Genomic DNA, 17,139 nt, shown 5'->3' on the forward strand with positions numbered 1-17,139 from the left:
AAACCATATTGATCTCCGGAAACACTTGATGGTGGGGGGTGAGCAGCAATATATAGGGAGTGACAAGGAACTGTTTCGACTGAAGATGCATTTTAGTTCTTTATTAAGGGGCTTCTCAAAGGATTTGCTGCTTTTCACTACTCGTTTAAAAAAGAGCGTGTAATAATCTCTGGATATTTAATAATTCATTGGTTTTCTAAGACTTAATTAAAATACTCTTTCAGCAAGCAGAAAAAACTTTTTAAAACTAATAAGCACGAACGTTATATTGAGTCAGCTAGTATGCTGGTCTCATTATCACTGTAGAAGTGTGTGCAGAAGCTACGGGAAGCTTTTTCTGCCTTGCTAGGAAATATTAGATGTTGACATTTTAATTCAGGCAATCTTTTTCTTTTTTTAAGAAAAGCTAATTTCTACTGTTGGTGAAAGCTCGCTTTGCTATTTTTTTAGGATTCCTGGCAACAGTGATGCTGACAAAGCAAATAAGCTTTCCACCTTGGATGGCAAGCCAAGTAGCAGGTATGTGTAAGCTGTGCTTCATAGTCATCCGTTTAGGGGTCACCTCAGGTTTAGTACAAATCAAGTGGGTGGATCTCTGTAGGAATCCTTCCTTCCTGGGAGCCACTGGTGCTGGTGTGGGACCTAGCAGATCACGTACTTTACTGTAGATCTAGGATACAGATCTTCAGAAGTTATTGATATACCGTTGGAGCTGGTCATGGAGGAAGCCTTAAGGGTGAAGCCTTAAGCAACAACTCTGGATTCTAAGCATCACTTGTCAGTGCTTTGTACACAAACCACAGTGGCCTCATTCAGATCAAATGGTTTATTGTTAGAAGCCCAAGCAAGCAGTCCACCCCCTCTCCTCTTTTAGTGCAGATGTGAGGAGTAAAAAGTGAAAAACAACAACCACCTTTAGAGTACTTCTGTTTTTGATTAAAGACAGTTTGTCGTCTCTAACCATTGAAAAAGTAGTTATCCTTATGTATAACTGAAACGACAAAACTTTAAACTTTGGTTGATAATTTTTCCAGGAAGGAGCTGGATGCATCTATCAACACTGGCAACGCCACATCGCCTGTGAAGAAGAAAAGGTATTCAAGACCTTCTTCATTTTTACTGTAGATATCAACGTTTTCGCAAAAGCTATCCATCTAATATAGAAATTGATTCTAATCATTACTCCAACTGAGAGTGGAGCCCTCATAATCCCCTGATGTTGATATTTTGGGGAAGGGTTTAGGATGGGGTACTGCTGCCGGTTTGCCAACCTTCACCGACACAGTGGGAGACCTGTGTCATGGCAGAAGTCTCAAGCTTCCACCAGCGGTTCTCCCATTGAGGATAACCAGCAGAAAGGATATTAGGGGCAGCAGCAGGGCACCAGAGGCTTTGGATCAGCTGGATTCGAAGACCCACATATCCCATGAAGGGTCTAGTCCTCAGGCCTTTCAGCTGCACCAGTCTGGAGCCAAAGTAGTAGGAAAAGAAACGGCTTCTCCACCCACCTTTCAGCAGGAACTGGCAGGACTTTGGGTGCTGTGGCAAATCTGTGCCTCCCCAACCCCTCATTAGGACTGCTCTGCTCATCCTTTATAAGAGAAATTTAAGTGAAACATACAAGTAAAAGATGGATCTGAAGAGCACTTACACTGAGGAAACCTCAGTGAGACTAAGTACAGTGGTACCTCGGGTTGCATATGCTTCAGGTTACATACGCTTCAGGTTACAGACTCCGCTAACCCAGAAATAGTGCTTCAGGTTAGAACTTTGCTTCAGGATGAGAACAGAAATTGTGCTCTGGCAGCGTGGCGGCAGCAGGAGGCCCGATTAGCTAAAGTGGTGTTACAGGTTAAGAACAGTTTCAGGTTAAGTACGGACCTCCGGAACGAATTAAGTACTTAACCTGAGGTACCACTGTAGTAGTGACTCAATAGTGTTGCTCCCTATGCTACTCTATACTTGGCAAATGTTTTTACGGATCTTGTAAAACATGGGGGATGGGAGAGAATGGGACCCTCTTACCGCCAAGGATAGTTCCACGCTGATCTGAGTTAGTAACACAATTTTTTTTTCATATGACAGGCATAGGGTAGATAGACTTTTACGTATTTAATAGTTTGAAAGGTGGTTTTTTTCCTCTCCCTGGAGGTGAGAATGTGATTAGTAGCTGCTTCCATTTGCAGGAAAATTATAACAACAACAACAACAACAACAACAACAACAACAACAACAACAACAACAATTTATTATTTATACCCCGCCCATCTGGCTGGGCTTCCCTAGCCACTCTGGGAGGCTTCCAAAAGAATATTAAAATACTATAATACATCAAACATTAAAAGCTTCCCGAAAGCCAAACTACGGTATGTTCTTTCCCACGCTTGCCATCTGAAGTTATCCAGGATTGAACCTAAAATCTTCTGCAAGCAAAGGATGGGAAAGTCATTCTAGGAATCTCTGCATACACAAACAAGCAATAGCTACGGGGTTTCCTCTGTTCTTAAGAGAAGTGGCAGCCTTATTCCTGCGATAGGAAACATTAGACACATCAAAAAATAAATTTATTCCCAGCAATTCTCAGTGGGGAGACAAAAATGCAGAATTATACAGTGACAGCTTTGCAGTTCGTATTAAGGAACATCACTATAAGCAAGATCAAGCCACAGTTGAGTGCTTAATTTTAATTAGGATTTAAACAATGGGATTTAAGTTGATAACAGGCAGCATAAACTTCTTAGACTTTGGGTCCAAATACAAAAGGCCTGTAAAATGAACTATATGGTTGTGCATTATTAGGCAGTCATGGATGCCTCCCCCAGTCTCCAGTCAGAAGGTCACCATAGACGATGAACAACACAAAAGGTAAGAATTTGAATTTTATCGAAGTTATGTTCAGCTCTCAAATGTTAGGAAATGCTTCAAAAGAATTTCTCTTTGGTTGTTATGTTGACAGCTTTGGTTGAGTTTTTGAGGAATATCTAGCCCACATCATTGTTCTAATTTTAGATACAAACTTGAAAAAATCTGTGACAGTGTAATCCTATACATCTTTGCTCAAAAGAAAGACCCATTATATTCATGGAGGTTTATTAATTCTGTTCAGAATTGCATCCTGAAATATTCTAAGCTTGTCTGCCATGATGAGAGCCTCTGGGTAGCTAAACACCGTGGGATAAAAATGTCAAATTAAATAAAATACATATCTTGAGTAAGATCCAGGCAAAGTAACCCTAGTAACCCAGACTGCATGTGCAGCTAAGCCAAACCATAGCTGGGTGCAAACAAGTCAGCTTGCAGATTCCTGGAATGAAGACAATGGCTGCTATGCTCCTCCCCTGGTTGTGCTGCCTGGAGTTAAACTATGGTTTGTTTTAGCATTATGTCCAAACTTGGGCTCATGGTTTATCTCACTCTAAACAAACCACAAGCTGTAACCAAGGTTTGTTTTTACTACTCATGGTTTATTTGGGGATTCTAAACCACAAGTCTGGGTAATATGAAGCCAAACAATGGTTTGGCCAAATTAGCATGTTGGCAGCAAAAGCTATTATCTTTGCTGTGGGAACCCACACATTTGCTAAGCCATAATTTGGCTGACGGTTATGTGTGATTTCAAGAGAGCTCATGTTTTCCTTTCCCATTGAAATCAGTTAGACGTTGGAATTTTAAACCTCTGTGCATTTACTTGGGAGTAACCTTATTGAAAATTTGAGTAGAAATGTTTATGACTGTGGTGTAAAGTGGTTTGGGCTTTGGTTTGGCTGGTTTTGAATGCTATCCTGACGTTGACTCAATGTGTATTACACCCTTATGGACGGATATAAGGAGCTGCGTTACATGGAGTCAGTCCAATGGCTCATCTAGGCAAGCACTTTCTCCTTTGACAGTAAGTTGCTGTGCAGGATTTTAGCTTGCACACAGAGAAACTGAATCACACAACCTTGAAAGTAAAGTCTTCAATGTGAATTGTTGGTGTGTGGACTTGAGGTGTTGTGGTTTGTTCACCACATAGCCATGTCATGGCTTTTCAGCGTGGGTAAGCATTTTCCTGCACATCAGCAGAATAATTCTTGTAAACCTTGGCAGTGCATGGTAAAATATCTCCCTCTATTGAAAAAACTGAGCTCTTCACCATCTGCCCAGGGACAGACCACATTCACTCAACCATTGCTTCTGTCCTCTTTCTCATGGAAGTTTAGTGCTCATTTCCATGTTTTTTCGCTTCCAGAAAAATAAACCTGTTTGTATGATTTGCAAAAGTAGGGACGCGGGTGGCGCTGTGGGTAAAACCTCAGTGCCTAGGACTTGCCGATCATATGGTCGGCAGTTCGAATCCCCGCGGCGGAGTGAGCTCCCATCGTTCGGTCCCAGCTCCTGCCCACCTAGCAGTTCGAAAGCACTCTTAAGTGCAAGTAGATAAATAGGTACCACTTTATAGCGGGAAGGTAAACGGCGTTTCCGTGTGCGGTGCTGGTGCTGGCTCACCAGAGCAGCTTCGTCACACTGGCCACATGACCCCGAAGTGTCTCCAGACAGCACTGGCTCCCGGCCTCTTAAGCGAGATGGGCGCGCAACCCCAGAGTCGGTCACGACTGGCCCGTACAGGCAGGGGTACCTTTACCTTTACCTTTATGATTTGCAAAAATCATGGGAGTTTTGCATTTTAATTTCATTGGGGCATACAGATCTTTCCTGCAATTTTAAATGTAGTATGACACGGGTCGCGCTGTGGGTTAAACCACAGAGCCTAGGGCTTGCTGATCAGAAGGTCGGCGGTTCGAATCCCCACGATGGGGTGAACTCCCGTTGCTCGTCCCTGCTCCTGCCAACCTAGCAGTTTGAAAGCACCTCAAAGTGCAAGTAGATAAATAGGTATCACTCCGGCGGGAAGGTAAACAGTGTTTCCGTGTGCTGCTCTGGTTTTCCAGAAAGTGGCTTAGTCATTCTGGCCACATGACCTGGAAGCTGTACGCCAGCTCCTTCGGCCAGTAAAGCAAGATGAGCGCCGCAACCCCAGAGTCGTCAGCTACTGGACCTAATGGTCAGGGGTCCCTTTACCTTTACCTTTAAAATAGGCCCTTTAAAGTGAATTCCAACGTTTCTCTCTTCCCATGACATAGAAAAAAGACCACACGTTTGGTAAGTTAAATAGGGTTACAAACTGCCCCAAAATAAGATTCATGTGCTTCAAAAAGCTACACAAGCAGCAGTGCTTTTTTCTGGGGGTACATATTTTAAATACACATGTTCAGCACACAAATTAATTCAGCATTTTTGTTCCACCACACAGGCATTCCTGGGCCTCACAAAATACAACTACAGCTGTAGCCACCAATAACAAACCGTAAGTATACAGTGCTTATTGGATTATTCTTTTTTTAAAGAACATAATGCGGGACTTCTTCTTATGTTACATTTTCATGTGTCTCATTTTTTAAATGTGTGCATCTAGGTGGCGCTGTGGGTTAAACCACAGAGCCTAGGACTTGCCGATCAGAAGGTCGGTGGTTCAAATCCCCGCGATGGGGTGAGCTCCCGTTGCTCGGTCCCTGCTCCTGCCAACCTAGCAGTTCGAAAGCACGTCAAAGTGCAAGTAGATAAATAGGTACCGCTCCGGCGGGAAGGTAAATAGCGTTTCCGTGTGCTGCTCTGGTTCGCCAGAAGTGGCTTGGTCATGCTGGCCACATGACCTGGAAGCTGTACGCCGGCTCCCTCGGCCTATAGAGCGAGATGAGCGCCGCAACCCCAGAGTCGGTCACGACTGGACCTAATGGTCAGGGGTCCCTTTACCTTTACCTTTATCTAATAATGTAAGGTGTGAATGAGTCTCAGTCAGAGCATGGGACTCTTAATCTCAGAGATGTGGATTCGAGCCCCATGTAGGGCAAAAGATTCCTGCCCTGCAGGGGGTTGGACTAGATGACCCTTGTGGTCCCTTCCAACTCTTCAATTTGAAAATTCCATGAAATGTTCGTTTGCAAACATGTAGATCATTCAAGCATATTTAGGGAGACTGAGTGGTTTTCATTCCCTCGTTGAGTGCACACTTGGTGGCAAACCTGGCTTTGCTGCCGTGTCATCTATGAAATAGATGGACTTTGAATGACTTTGAGCATTAATGATACGTGCAAAGAGAGAAGGCTTGAATGAGAGTGAGTCAAGACCAAAGAAAGCTCATCACGTAAGGTCATTCAAAGGAGAGAGGCACAGATCCTCCTTACCTGTAAGCTAGGTGGATGCTGAGGCTCTTTGAGCCTAACACTGTCTGCAGAATATAATAATACAATCTATTGCCTTTTAAAATTAGGGGTGCATTGTTTTTGTTTGTTATTATGTTATATGTTTTTTGTGCTTTTATATTGTAAACTGCCCCGTGATCCTTGGGTGAATGGTGGTATAGAAATCTTCTTAATAAACTGACTACTGTTTTCATCCCATCCCATCTCCCCTTGATGCTTTGTAAATGGATGTTATAAATAACCCATAAGACTCCAGCCATCCCTAACTCTGAAAAAGATTTCCCTGAACTTATTCTCCACCAGGCAAAATGGAGAAGAGTAGCGTCTACTTTCTGATACCCTCAAATATAATTTCTTTTACTACTATTTCCATTATCTTCCTTTCTTTCCCGGCTTTCACCATAAGATTCCAACACTTTAAAAAATAATAATATTAAAATCATTTAAAAACAACCTACAGTGAAGAGAATGTAGTGGATCCTAAAAAAAAACTCTATCTCAGGTGTCAACTGCCTGTGTAAATAGGTGTGTTCTTTTGCTTCCCTCTGTGGGGAGGAAATCCCACAATTTAGGGGGCTAACCCAGAGAATGCCCTGGCTCCCCCACCCAAATTTCTGAGAGCGGTGGAAACTACCAAGAGGGCCATGGTATAGGCATGCCTTTTCCTCCCCATAGGAGTGTTCAAAGTGCTCAAAGCTTGGGTTTTATTCCTGAGATTTTCGTTCTGTGTTAAATTTGCTTACATTCTTCCACAGACGATCAGCAGGGGCAGCCAGCAGGGATGCAATTAAAAAAACACACTTATTTTCTGAGGGATGTCAGAGATATGACTCATAATTTCTGTGCATTGCAACCATATGGGTATGAGATACTACCCATAGTAGAAAAGGTAGGGCTTCCTTGGTATCAGTTTCTGGGTTGCATCTATTGATTGACTGCACCACAAGAAGAAATCAAGATTCCCATTGCTGTTCAGTTCAGTCCTGGAATTACTCCATGTTGTGATGATCCCTGCCTGAAAAGGGAATTTGGAAAGTACAGTATCCATTATACAATCATAGAAATCATAACGTATATATGATTTCTAACCAGAGGTTTGTCTGTCTGTCTGTTTGTTGCTTCAGAGTTTCAACTACTTCAAACAAAGGAGGAGGACCAAAGATGTATGTATTTTCGTTTCTAGTATTTAGACTTTAAACTTGGAAATAGTGTACAGGCCAGCACCTGTTATTTATAGTTTATTTCATAGTTATCCAAAGAAAGAGAAAAGAAAAGAAAGACAGCCATTACTTTGCAAGTGTATTGAGAAGACTGGTCTACCTTGCGGGGGCATGTGGTTGCTGAATGATTCTGTTTGTCATCTTTTGGCTTCACTGATCAAATTGCGCATCACAGCAAAAGTAGCAGCAATGTTTGAGTTTGGGACGGCAATTACTGCCATTACCATGTTGACATTTTGTGTGTTTGTCTAAAAGCTTTGGCCTTCCAGATGTTGTTGGATTCCAACTCCTATCAGCCCCAACCAGCCTAGGTTGGTGGGAATTATAGCCCAACAATATCTGGAGGAGCACAGGTTCCTCACACCCTTCAGTGTGGGGTCCTGGAAAAAAATGAATTTCCCTTTTCATTCTGCAGGACTATCTATTCATCGGAACCAATTACATCTCCAAAGTCAAATGCTGCCGTGAGCGACCCAGCCAGAACTAGGTAACATAAAGTGGTGTGATTAATGATTGGTGTTTTATGTGATGACACAGTAACCAATGATGGGTGCTACTGGGTGCAAAGCAAAACACTTATAAGCCCCGCTGATTTCAGTGGAAGAGATGTAAGCAGGAAAGTAGCAGTAACAGCATTGAAATGTTTTATACATCCCCTGTGACCCGTGCCCCCAAAATCCAGGGCAAACTTCATGTAAGAAAATTGCATCAAAACCTTATTCTGCTTCTTCTAGGCCAGGAATGGGCAAACTTGGTCCTCCAGATGTTTTGGGACTACAATTCCCATCATCCCTGACCACTGGTCCTGTTAGCTAGGGGTGATGGGAGTTGTGGTCCCAAAACATCTGGAGGGCCGAGTTTGCCTATGCCTGTTCTAGGCAAAGTAGCTTTTGGAGGGGGGATTTGGCAAAAGAAAACAGTGGGAGGGAGAAAGTGCGTAACCCTTAGCCTGTCCAGATATAACTCATGTTCTGGGGATACCTTGCAAACATGCAGCTGGAACACCATGTGGGAAGGGGTCGATTGGGGACATTTCCAGTGTGAAAGTGGCAGTGGGGAAAAGGGTGAAGTTCCCCCTTTCTCCAGTACTTTACCCGTGAAGGTGGTTTGCTTCTGAAGGTGCTTTCTCTGCAAGGAACCTTTGGGATTTGATTATGCCCCTTTCGGTGTAATTTGTAGTTCAATATTCGGCTTTGATGGTAAAGTTATATTATTCACTTAGGCCCTGGTCCTGCAAAGACAATCCACAGAAGTGCTTGTTTGTCACAGTAGAAAAGCCATCCACTTCATTAGACATATGCATCGATACACAGTTTTGCTGCAATATACATTCATGTGTTTTCTTACAAAGCAGCCCAGAGTAGCTACAGCCCAGCCCAGATGGACAAGAACAGATTCCCAGCAGATCTGAAGTTGGGGAAAGAGGAGGGATGCCAAGAGAAAGAACTGTAGATACGTATGAAGATTGACATTAAGACTGACATTTTGAAAGAGAAAAAGTCAAAGTTGAGAGAGATGATGTTTAGAGAAAGAATACCATACAAACATATGAAGCAGCTGAAATACAGTAGGCAAATACAGATCCCGTATATCATCATAATGCAACTTAGTTTACTTATACCATCCTTCCACAATCCACTGCTCTCCAGATGTTGTGGGACTCCAACTCCCATGTGCCCAGCCAGCATGGCCAATGGTTAAGGATGATGGGAGTTGTAGTCCAACAATATTGTACAAGATACCAGGTTGGCAGAGGCTGATTTATACTGCAGAAGCGTCTGACCAAAAACAACTGTGTCTGAGGAAAACATTCAACTGACAGCTTATCCCAGCATCAGACTTAAAGTCTGTTTACAGTGGTAATCTCTGGGTTCCAACCTAGCAACTCTAGTCTTAATTTACTTGGGTCACATCTTAGAGATTATTTCTGGCATCGTGTGCATTCCTAGTCTAAAGTGCATAGCCAGACGTCTTTAATAAATCCCACCCCACGTACTGGAATACAATGGGATCTCCCCTCTTGAAAGAGTTTGAGTCATGAAATATTTCCAGGAAGGAGACAATATGTTGATTAAAGATTTCTGCTGTCAGATCTGGAGATCTTAGAGAATAAAACATCGGCAAATTAACTAGGAAAAGCTGCTGCCGCTACCCACTTACAAAGGCTTGTTCAAGCCTTTTCCTAATCCCCTTCCTCACTCATTTCATATTCACTCTCCTCCGTGGTTTTTATTAGCATATCAAGCGTTCTGCTCCGGTTTCACCATTGGTAGAGAGCTGCGGTAACAGTATTTGACTGAGCTACAAGTTGCTATAGTAACCGTGCTATATGGCTATTTTGTGTCAGTATCTAAACCATAAGCAGCTTGAGAAGCTTAATTGGGAGACATGATTCTGGTGCAACATCCTTGAATTTGGCCCCCAGGCAGTGGGGGAGGGGAGCAAATCTGACACCTGGCAAGGTGGGGCTCAAAAATCCAGTTGATGACACCAGAAAGATGCATCCATATTAACTGTTGTCAAGAGAAACTTCTTTTTGTTTTGCTTTAAACCCACTAAGTTCATTTACTTATTTTAAAGGGTTTTTATTAAAAACCCAACTTAGTGTAGTAATGTTAGAAGAGATGCGAAGATGTCGAAAATGTATTATCCATTTGCAGGGGGGGGGGAATACAAAAACCAAAATTTTGTCCTTGCTGTGAAATTAATGCTAACTCTACCTTGCTTTCGCTCACACCAGCACCAATGAACGATTTGCACAACCTGATTGTTAAATGGGTCAGTTGTCCCTCTAATAACCTGCAGTATTTATGGAAATACTTTGGTTATCAGTCTGAACTTGCTATCAAAGATAGATTCCATCCCAGCCTACCTATCCTATTCATTCGACAAGATGAACGCTAGGAAAAATTATCAGGGTGGGCAGAGCGGAGTAGGATTCAGTGATGCAAGCTCTTAGGGAAATGGCGCTGTGTGTAATTTGGAGCAGTGGAGGGAAACACGCGGTCCTGTTTCAAGCCAGTTAGTGTATTCAGCACTGAGCAAGATGGGCAAATGTTCTGACTCAGTATATGGCAGCTTCCTTTGTTCCTATGACTCCCTCCCTGCCTTTTGATCCTGCAAATAAATGGTTCTTGGCCTGTGGGTTGCATTCTAACGCAAGGGGAAATAGTTCTTTGAATTAACTTGAAACCAGCACGCCACCTGGTTCACCTTTGCAGCCAAATGTTCCATCTTTAAGGACTTCTCTGTATGAATAATCTAATTGTTTTGCGTTTTATGGAATTGCTGCGGAGTGCTCAGATGTGTGCTTTTTATAGTTGTGAAGTCAATAGAGAGCCTGGTAGGCTATGTTTATTCTGAAAGCATAACTGAGCAAGTTGGCGTTCCTTTCCCAGTAATTGTTTGCTCATGCTACTTCTCAAAACATCCTGAAAGACAGCTTCTTCCCATCCGTTTAATTCTGAAAATTACTGTACTCAGCAGCTCGGGGTATTTTTGGCAGGCTGTAAATGTGCTCTCATGGTTTGCTACAGTGCTCTTTAGTTTCTTAATTCTTGGCAACTCTTTGTGGTCCAGCCTTCAGTGAGGTGAATTTAAATCAGCCTGGCACTGTCTGGTCAATGTCTTGGCAGAGATGAAAACAGCGTCCTGAATCGGAACAAATGCTATTCCTGTATCAGCCTCATTTGCTGGCTAGCTTACAAATTGCCCTGTGAGTGAGGGCCGTCCTGGACACAAATAGCCCTGGCCTATCAAATCCAGACATTACCGATGCACTCTTGACACCGTGTTAGAAGGCAATCCTCTTTTGCTGAGGCCAGAGATTTCTATTATGACAGATTACACTTTTCATCGCCAACTCCCGCATAGGAATAGATAGTTATTGCTGGTTCTTTTATAGCTTAAGCTAATTCCTCCATACAAATTGTCTGGCATTTAGTACGGGCTAAGTGCAGCATCAGGGAAGTTGTGTGGGCATGTTGGAGTAAATTGGAGAGCCTTGTGTGTGCAGACATAAGCTCAGCAGGTGCAAAGGTGTGTGGCCTTGCACAGAAGGGTCAGGTTGACTATTTATTGTGGCCGGTGACACTAGACGTTTGGAATTGGGTTGTTGTTATCTATAAAAGGAACATGCAGGAAGAGGAAAGGATCTGCCCATGTTCTTCATTTCAGGTTCTTCAATTTTTCAAAGCCCTGGCAGTAGTGTTGGGAGGCAAATGTGCTGCAGGTTATCATCCTGTCCCCATTGGTGCTTGCTCCATGGTAAATATGTTTTATACTTACCTGCTGGGAGTAAATCCAATTGAACAATGAGAATTCCTTCTGAGGAGATATGTATAGGATGCTCCACTAGGTCTCCTCAATTTATGGGCTGCTATCAAAGCCAGCAGTATTTGAGTACACTGGTGGTTTTGAAAGTAAACATGCCTCTCCCCTAAACCACATTTTGTAACCATGGTTCATGTACTTCCTGCTCCAATGATACTGGTGTCAAAGTCTCAAATGTTCATCTGTCATACCTGTAGATGATGGGGTTTTGTTCCTGAAATTCCAGTGTAATATCATATTTTTGACATGCAGCTGCAACTGTTCATATCCTAAGCACTTACTGTTAGTTCTCTTAGCCATTGGACTCCTGTGAGATGTTCCTGTGTCTGAAATCCTGTTTAAATATTCTTGGCATCTTGCGTTGCAGTTTCTGGATGGGGATCTGAATTGTAGCCAACTCAATCAGCATTAAGTTTTATCCACGAGGAAAAGAGGGGCAGTGATTTATTAGACAAATCAGAAAAGCCTGGAAAGTGGTAGTGTTTCATCTTGAGTTGGCTGGGTTAGATGTTGAGATGGCCGGAGTGCACATTCACATATATCACTTAGTGATTCATCCTGCAGAAATGGTAAACGGCTTCCATGGAAAATCTGGTCTTGCTTGATCTTGCTTGCGGTTTGAGATCTTCACTAGATGTTTCAGTCACTGAGCTGATTGACACATAGTTCTGATGCAAAGGGGTCATACGTGTTACAAGATGAGAAAGCAAGTCTTGAGCTCTATACTGTCTCTCACCCTTCTAAACTTTTATGGGAACCTCAGCCTTTCTGTGCAAATGCTATATACAGTGTAGAGTCTACAGGGGTCAGCAAACGTTTTCAGCAGGAGGCCAGTCCACTGTCCCTCAGACCTTGTGGGGGGCCGGACTATATTTTGAAGAAAAACATGAACAAATTCCTATGCCCCACAAATACAGTGGTACCTCGCAAGACGAATGCCTTGCAAGACAAAAAACTCGCTAGGCGAAAGGGTTTTTTGTTTTTTGAGCTGCTTCGCAAGACGATTTTCCCTATGGGCTTGCTTCGCAAGACGGAAACGTCTTGCAAGTTTGTTTCCTTTTTCTTAACACCGTTAATACAGTTGCGACTTGACTTCGAGGAGCAACTCATAGAACGCGGTGTGGTAGCCTTTTTTGAGGTTTTTAAAGACTTTGGTGATTTTTGAAGCTTTTCCAAAACTTTCCCGACACCGTGCTTCGCAAGACGAAAAAAATCGCAAGGCGACAAAACTCGCGGAACGAATTAATTTCGTCTTGCGAGGCACCACTGTAACCCAGAGATGCATTTTAAATAAAAGGACACATTCTACTCATGTAAATACACGCTGACCATCCGTGGGCCAGATTAAGAAGGCGATTGGGCCGCATCCAGCCCCCAGGCCTTAGTTTGCCTACCCATGGTCTACACAAACCCTGTTCGTGCAACCCACCCAATACTTTTTAATGGTGGGCAGATCACAACACATATTGCACAAATTTATGTACACAGGCCCTTGTTTACATTTAGGGTTCTATAGAACAGTGTTTCCCAACCTTTTTTGGGCAAAGGCACACTTGTTTCATGAAAAAAATCTCGAGGCACACCACCATGCCAGATGGGGAAAGGTCACTTTTTACTTATGTAAAAAAAAATAAAAAAATAGTAACAGCATAGAAGGTAATGGTTAGGCTAGCATCCCTCTTCCAAATATGCTAGGTTTTTATTTGCAGGGACTGTTCTACATGGGAAGGGGAAAGGAAAGTTAATAGAAGGAAAGGCGGGTGGGAAAGAAAGAGAAAGAAAGAGGGAAGGAAGGGGGGAAGAGAAATGGAAAGGAGGGAGACCGAGGCGGGGGAGAAGCGTCTGGAGAGTTGCTCCGAAGTTTGGGGGGCCGCGGGGGTGGGCACGCGTCCCAGGAGGCGGAGGCCAGCCCGGGCTGGGAGCCGCGCCGCGGCCCGGGGGCGGAAGGCGGACCGCGGCTCCTAGGATGTGGAAAGGGGACGGTGGCGCAGGGGGAGGAGACCCGCACGGCTAGGGCAGCGCGCAGGGGGGAGGGGAGCGGGCCGGAGGCGGGCGAGGGGGGCCGCGATCCTGCGCGCCGCGAACATGGCCTCCTTCCCCGCGGGCCCCGCCGAGCCCCCCGGCCGGGGAGGGCAGCGCACCCCCGCCGCCGGAGGAGAGCAGAGGCAGGAGGAGGAGGACGAAGGCGCTGCCGAGGAGGCGCGCCAACTTCTGCCAACTTCGGCGCCCGCCCCGTCGCCGCAGGCTCCTCCCGGCCGAGAGCCAGAGGACGGCAGCGGAGCAGGAGGAGGAGGATCGGGTTTGGCGACGGCTGCTGTGTCCTCTCCAAGCGCGGGGCTGGCCTCCGCCACGCCCGATCCTCCACGCTCGCCGCGCTTCTCGGCGGAGCAGGTCTCGTGCGTGTGCGAGGCGCTGCTGCAGGCGGGCGACCCCGGCCGGCTGGGCCGCTTCCTGGGCTCGCTGCCGCCCGACGCCAAGGCGCCGTGCCTGGAGGCGCAGGCGGGCGAGAGCCTGGCCAAGGCGCGCGCGCTGCTGGCCTTCCAGCGCGGCGACTTCGCCGAGCTCTACCGCCTGGTGCAGAGCCGGCGATGGGATGTGGGAGGGAGCTCGCTCGCCGCCCCGCGTGTGCCTATGTGGGGCACGTTACAGCCCCGTCACGTCAGCGCCACGCAGGCAGCCAGGCAGGCAGACGGCGAGAGCCCCGCGCTGGGCGGCCTCTCCTCGCTGCCGCCGCCCCGCCTCTCGCCGCCCGACTCGCCCGCCTCCCTCCCACGGCACACCAGGCAACGTCTCGCGGCACACTAGTGTGCCGCGGAACACCGGTTGGGAAACACTGCTATAGAAGCCTGGAGGTTTTTTGTGTGTTATTTCCTCACTGTATGAAACTGAACATCTCTACATTTTTGTCTGCCCTGCTTCTGCCTGTTCCTAATGGGTGGGGTTCAGTGTAGCGCTAAGCAGATTCTTCTTGCTTGGTGGAATGATCTGCTCTCTTCTCCCCCTGTATGCTGTTCCGGGGGGGGGGGAGCGTCTTCTGACACCCCCAGAGCCTGTTTCATGGAGGAGGGAGGGAAGCTTTATTGTGTAGGTTTCTTCTGGCAGGCATGGGACTACTTAGTTGAATGCATCTCATTATATTAAATGTCTCAAAGTGCTTTTCCATGAAGTAGCTTGAGAGTGCAATGTGCATTGCTTATGCAGTCTTTGTCAAAAGAGTTTGGGGGAAATGTTTCCTTTTATATCTAACATCTCCCTGAACCCACCAAACAAACCTGGCAATATCTCATTTAGATGTTTGCTACTGACCTGGTGTGATCAGAACTCAGTATAGCCTTATCTCGGAGAGAGCAGCCTGATCTGTCCCTTACAATGCCTTTTCTAAAAATATTCTCTTGAGACACAACATCCAATGATGTAACCTCCTCTTTCAAAGTATTAGCTTTTGGGTTAACTCTTATAAGCAGTTATATAAATAAAACTGCAAGACAGGCATGGGAGAATGGCAGGGATCACTTGTAGTTTTTGCATTCCTTTCTGGTCCCTATTAGGGGTTCTTGGGTTGTTCTTGTTTTTGTTTTGATTATGTATTTTGTTATTTTTTATTCTGATTTTATCCTGTGAACCACTCTGAGCCCTGAAGGGTGGTATACAAATTTAATAATAATAAATAATAATGTGTGCATGTGTGTGTTTAACTTGTGATAAATGCTTCTTAGCATTTCTGTAGAAGCTATGGTGGATTATTATAATAGGTATCTGCAGAAGAAGATGGTATTCAGTTCTCTCTCATAATCACTTCGTTTTGACCTGGTTAAGTCACTACAATACAGTGGTACCTCGGGTTAAGTACTTAATTCGTTCCGGAGGTCCGTTCTTAACCTGAAACTGTTCTTAACCTGAATTACCACTTTAGCTAGTGGGGCCTCCTGCTGCTGCCGCGCCACCAGAGCACGATTTCTGTTCTCATCCTGAAGCAAAGTTCTTAACCCGAGGTACTATTTCTGGGTTAGCGGAGTCTGTAACCTGAAGCATATGTAACCTGAAGCGTATATGTAACCCGATGTACCACTGTAATTTTTTTTAGCTATTCCTTTGATAGCCAACCTTCATTGCACAGTCCAAACTTACTGCAATGCGAGAACCACTAGACAACTAGCAACTCTCAGAGTGACCCATTTGTGCTTCACATATCCAAGCAGTTGCTAGACTTTGTATTCTCAGAGTTTGAACTGTGTCAAGATGAATCTTTCTAACTTCTCTGGAATATCATTTTGGTTTCTCTCCTTAATCTGGGCGAGCTGAATAATTGAACATGCACAACCCAACTTTCAAATTTATTTAGATGAACCTATTTTCTCTGTTTTTTAGGCAGACAGGCCCAGCAAAACCCAGCGAATCAGATGCTAACAAAACCATGACAAAAGAGAGAGCTGGGAGGTAGGCCCTATTGTGTTTGATGTGTCATTTTCAGAATGAGAGCTAACTGTGTGAACTACATCCTAAGCACCTCATGTAGGCTTGTTCTGAGGATAAAGTGGGATAACCATGTTTGCTGTTCTGAGCTTCTTTGAAGGAGGATAGGATGCATTTTATTTACAACTGTCAGTGGCAACTGGGTCAGAACAGGCCCGTACAACGTCTGACCCGTCAAGCTAAATGCAGCTCACTGGCCATGTATAACAGCTCACTAGGGACCACCTGAGAAGTCTTTGTTTATTTGTTTGGCAGTCTGTGACTTCAAAAGCCAGCAAGGAGGATGTGTGATGTTAAAGAGTGATGTTTGAAGTTGTGTTCAGCCTAGTTGTTCCACGTTGTGCAGACTGTGGAACGTGAACATGAAGTAGGGGGACGTGAGTTCAAGGAACCAGGGTTCAAATTCCCAGTTGGCTAGGCAGCTCATTGATTGGACTCAGTGAATATCTCACCATAACTAACCTTACAAGACTGTTGTCAAGAAAGGAGCCTGTATATGCTGTCCTGAGCTCTGTGGAGGGAAGCTGGGCTACAGATATAGTAAATATACTAACATGACATGATGCACAGTGCTTATTTATATGGGACAGCATGAAGCAGAAGGCTTAGCCTCATTTCACGTGGTTTATTTGCTTTGAATGTCAAATTCTAGCTGACTATTGAAATATCTCTGTACTTTCTTCCACTGATTTTGCTTAATCTCTGAAGAGGCCAAGAACTGGATGATCTCATTGATGTCAAAACCAAAGGCAATAAGAGTAACCAGGGGTAAGTCTTGAAAGGCTCTATGGCTTCAATAAAGCGATGGAGAGGGCATGGATTGTGACCATAGCAGGGAAGGCATGGGAATGAGAACAAGAAAGATAAATAAT

At 44.7% G+C, this 17,139-nt stretch overlaps 1 protein-coding gene across 6 annotated transcripts in view; it reads left to right on the top strand.

The window, feature by feature from the left end:
• SCEL (sciellin) overlaps nucleotides 1-17,139 on the top strand; it is a 54,134-nt gene that overhangs the window by 19,364 nt on the left and 17,631 nt on the right. For all 6 annotated transcript variants that reach the window (XM_081198476.1, XM_081198477.1, XM_081198479.1 and 3 more), the window contains 8 exons: nucleotides 451-519; nucleotides 1,035-1,094; nucleotides 2,800-2,865; nucleotides 5,294-5,347; nucleotides 7,367-7,405; nucleotides 7,878-7,949; nucleotides 16,163-16,231; nucleotides 16,976-17,035. In XM_081198476.1, coding sequence (XP_081054602.1) covers nucleotides 451-519; nucleotides 1,035-1,094; nucleotides 2,800-2,865; nucleotides 5,294-5,347; nucleotides 7,367-7,405; nucleotides 7,878-7,949; nucleotides 16,163-16,231; nucleotides 16,976-17,035 — 489 coding nt within the window. The remainder of the gene's footprint in view (nucleotides 1-450; nucleotides 520-1,034; nucleotides 1,095-2,799; nucleotides 2,866-5,293; nucleotides 5,348-7,366; nucleotides 7,406-7,877; nucleotides 7,950-16,162; nucleotides 16,232-16,975; nucleotides 17,036-17,139) is intronic.

This window comes from Podarcis bocagei, assembly GCF_964188305.1.
Source record: "Podarcis bocagei genome assembly, chromosome: 6".
Classification (NCBI taxonomy): Eukaryota; Metazoa; Chordata; class Lepidosauria; order Squamata; family Lacertidae; genus Podarcis; species Podarcis bocagei.